Source organism: Nestor notabilis, unplaced genomic scaffold, assembly GCF_000696875.1.
Source record: "Nestor notabilis isolate BGI_N333 unplaced genomic scaffold, ASM69687v1 scaffold19439, whole genome shotgun sequence".
In the NCBI taxonomy this organism is placed as follows: domain Eukaryota; kingdom Metazoa; phylum Chordata; class Aves; order Psittaciformes; family Psittacidae; genus Nestor; species Nestor notabilis.
This window is the reverse complement of record NW_009943503.1, coordinates 1-3,611: the sequence shown is the minus strand read 5'-3', so window position 1 is coordinate 3,611 and position 3,611 is coordinate 1. Positions and strand designations below refer to the sequence as shown.

General features: G+C 53.5%; 1 protein-coding gene across 1 annotated transcript; it reads right to left on the bottom strand.

The window, feature by feature from the left end:
• Positions 1-8: 8 nt before the first annotated feature.
• TBL2 (transducin (beta)-like 2) lies at positions 9-2,701 on the bottom strand (the record flags this gene model as incomplete). The annotated part of the gene is made up of 4 exons (XM_010021977.1): positions 9-253; positions 576-728; positions 1,407-1,533; positions 2,550-2,701. Coding segments are annotated over 4 exons (677 nt in total), but the record flags the coding sequence as incomplete, so codon positions are not given.
• Positions 2,702-3,611: the final 910 nt, after the last annotated feature.

Below are 3,611 nucleotides of genomic sequence, written 5' to 3'. Positions count from 1 at the left end.
AGCCAAGCCCGTGATGCACTGCCCGTGCACACCCACGAAGCGCTCCTCCTCCTCGCCTCTCCGCGTGTTGTACACCACAATGTCTGTGCCACTGGAGACAGCAACGACGTGAGCATTGGGTGACAGGGCGATGCGGCAGGGCTCTGCCACCTCACACTTCCCTGTCAGCAGCAGGTAGGGATCCTGTTGCTTCTTATATTCCACATCCGTGTCCCAGAACTTCCACGTCCCATCCTTCGAAAGAGTCGCCATCCTGCAGCCGGGAGTGAAGCACAGTGAGTGCCAGGAAGTGTGGCAGCATCCCCTCCCCAGCCACGCCTGCCAAGCAGGAGCTCTCTGTGGAGAGAGGGCTCCTTTGGGAAGTGTGCGTGTACACACACAGCCCTCACCCTCTGTCCAGAGCACAGAGAGCAGCCACCTCCGGGAGGAAATCTATGGGGAAGAGGCAGACAGCACAACCCCGCTGTGGTTCTGTGCCCAGGGCATTGCTCCCCTTTAATGGGCTGTGGAAGCGGTGAGTTCGTGTGTCCCAAGGGCAGAGCATGCTGCTTCAGGCAGCAGTGACAGACCCTCACCTCCTCGAGTCATTGGAGAAGGAGAAGGAATGTATGCCAGCGGCATGGCCCTTAAGCTCAAAAGCCCTGGCAACCTCCCGGAAGTCTCCGTTCTTGCCAAAACACACCTCCCACACCTTCACGTCGGGGGTAAAGCCGCAGGATGCCACGAACCTGTGTGAACAAACAAGAGGTGACACAGGAGATGCATTACCAGGCAAGGCAGGCTCAAGGGGCAGGCCTAGAGGTGTGCAGACAAAGCTCCACAGAGGCAAAACCATCTAGAGCCCAGAGTCAAACCATGGCTCGAGTCAGCTGAAAACGCTCGCACTTGCCACTGATAGCAGGCTGGGAAAGGGAATGCCCCCAGGAACCAGAGCACCTTCAGAATTAGAGACTCTCAGGCCAAACTGAAGAACCTAAATGCTTCTTATCTCCAAATGCACTCAGCAAGTCCTCCTGCAGCACCAAATCAGAGGCAGAGTGAAGAATAAGATCTTCCCAGTAAACAAATCTCCCAGTGATAAAGATCTTAATTTTATAGTTAAGCTTTAAAATGTTACAAAGAGGTTGGAAGTGCTGTTTGTGTTGTCCCACCTCCGCTCTCCAAGGAGAGTGCTGCTCTCCTGGCTCCCCAGGAGATGGTCAACAGGACAGTAGCACCGAGGCACAACAGCAACTGAGTGAGCTAGGCAGGTGAGAGCCAGCGCACCCGCAGAGCTGCTCCTGGGGGCTGGAATCCCTTTGGAAAATGTGGAGCCCTCAGAAAATCACATTAAAATAGCAGCCAAGTGCCGATGGGCTGAACGGGCGTGCTCCCGTTCCCACCCTGGAACACCTCCTGCCCCTCACCTCCCGCAGGGCGACACTGCAGCATAAGCATTGCTCATCTGGTTAGTGTTAATGCTGGCCAGGACTTCCCCCTTTGGGCTCCAGATCACGATGGTAGTGTCACTGGAAGCTGTCATGATGAACTTTCCTGGGGGAAAAAAAGGCAAACATCAGGTGATGCCACCACAGACTGGGAGGCACAGGACAGTCCCTAGGCAGGGCAACCTCTCTCTGCACGCAGCCAAGAAAACCAAAACCAGCACCAAAAGTCAAGGAGTGGCAACCCCCTGGGCCAAAGCAAAGAGCCTCGGCTCCCAGTCAAGCCTTGGTGCTCCTTGGGCGTGCAGAGACCTTGCATGCTCCCTGCCCTGCACCCACAGAGCTTGGCACTGCCCTGGTTCCACAGCAGTAATGTGCCGCTCCGTCTTCCCCAGGTGGTTAAAACACAACTTTCAAGTCATGGGTGCGGGCATGTATGTGACTACAACTCACACTGCTGCTGTCCAAGATTACTGGTCAGGTCAACAGCCAGACCTCTGCTTGTCTTCACTTTCCCCTTTTCCCTCTCTCCTGGATGAGGAGTTGCCAATTTACCTTTCAGCTGTTTTTTGCAGGGGTAAGTTTTCACTCTCACAGCTGAGCAAAGGTCTCGGTTAACCTGTTCTCTGCTCTCCTGTTACAGAGGTGAACTCACATCCACCCACTTCCAACCAGCCACTGTTTCATCAAGCCCTCTCCATTAACACAGACCCCCCGCACCCCTCTGGTCTAGAAGATGCCAAAAGTTTCAGATAGAGCATCTGAACTCACTAGAGAGATCTTTGGTTAAAGACAGACTGGTGAGCCAGAGAGCAGCAAGCCTCTCAACACTGAGAGCAGACCTCTTTGCAACAGCATGCCTGAAAATGGAAATTAAGAGACTGGGCACACTGGGCTAGTTCTGTGCTTCCAGGAATACAATCTGTCTGAGAAGGACATCTTTCAGGTCAACTGGTAGTAAACGAAGGCTAAAGGGTGACACCTAAGACTACAGAGAATGAAGTACTAGTGCAGAAGTGAGCCCTGAGAATGCCAAAAACTTCCAACCCAGCACAGACATAAAAGCTTAACACAGACATAAAAGCTAATCTCAAGCTTCAACAAGTGAGCGGATTATTTCCATACCTGTCTCTGCAATTCCTATGTTGATGATGGGAGCCTTGTGCTTCTTTGGGAAGTCCCCGGAAGCTGCAGTGAAGGTGAAGTTTCCATCATCCTTCTTGGTCATTTTATAGACACGAATCGTCTCACTGTTCGCCAGCCAGACAATGAATGCCCTGTGGAAGGACAGACACTCTAAACCATTTAGAGATGCCTCAGTTCAGCCTAGCTACAGCAGGGAAGCTCCCAGGTCACTCAGTGGCACCCAGGGAAAGGGATGCACTGGCAGATAAAAAGCTGTGTGCTTCACAAGGGCACCAAGCTCTCCCCCTGTGTAAGCTGAACTGCAACACCGTATGGAAAAGGATTTGTTATTCCACGTCTGGATCTCTTCATCTCTCTCAGAAAGGCCACTTGCAAAATGCCAAGGTGTGCTTTACCTCTAGTGTTCCCAGCCCGCTCAAGGCTCAGAAGCCTATGCCCAGCTGCAAGATGCTGGCAAGGACCTTGACAAGCCCCTTCCATGGGTGCAGCAAGATGCCCACTAGGATGTTTGCCTGGAGAACCACATTAAAGTGCTAGCTGCTTTCATGAGAGGGCCACAAATCAGTGGTACCATTAAGCCCTTGTGAGGGATGTCACCTCCATGCAGCCCAGAGGACACATCACTGATTGCAAGCAAGGTCTGGGCTGCCTGACTGGCAGCTCTGTCCACAGGAATTGGAGACACAGAACATCTCCATAGCTCCGGGGAGACCTTAGGGCATCTTACCAGTACCTAAAGTGGCCAACAAGCAAGCTGGAAAGGGGCTCTGCACAAGGTCCTGCAGGGACAGGACAAGGGGAATGGCTTTAACCTGCCAGAGGGGAGATCGAGATGAGCTCTGAGGCAGAAGCTCTTCCCTGGGAGGGTGCTGAGGTGCTGGCACAGTGTGCCCAGAGAAGCTGTGGCTGCCCCATCCCTGGCAGTGTTCAAGGCCAGGTTGGACACAGGGGCTTGGAGCAACCTGCTCTAGTGGAAGGTGTCCCTGCCTGTGGCAGGGGTTGGAGCTGGAGGAGCTTTAAGCTCCCTTCCAACCCAAACCC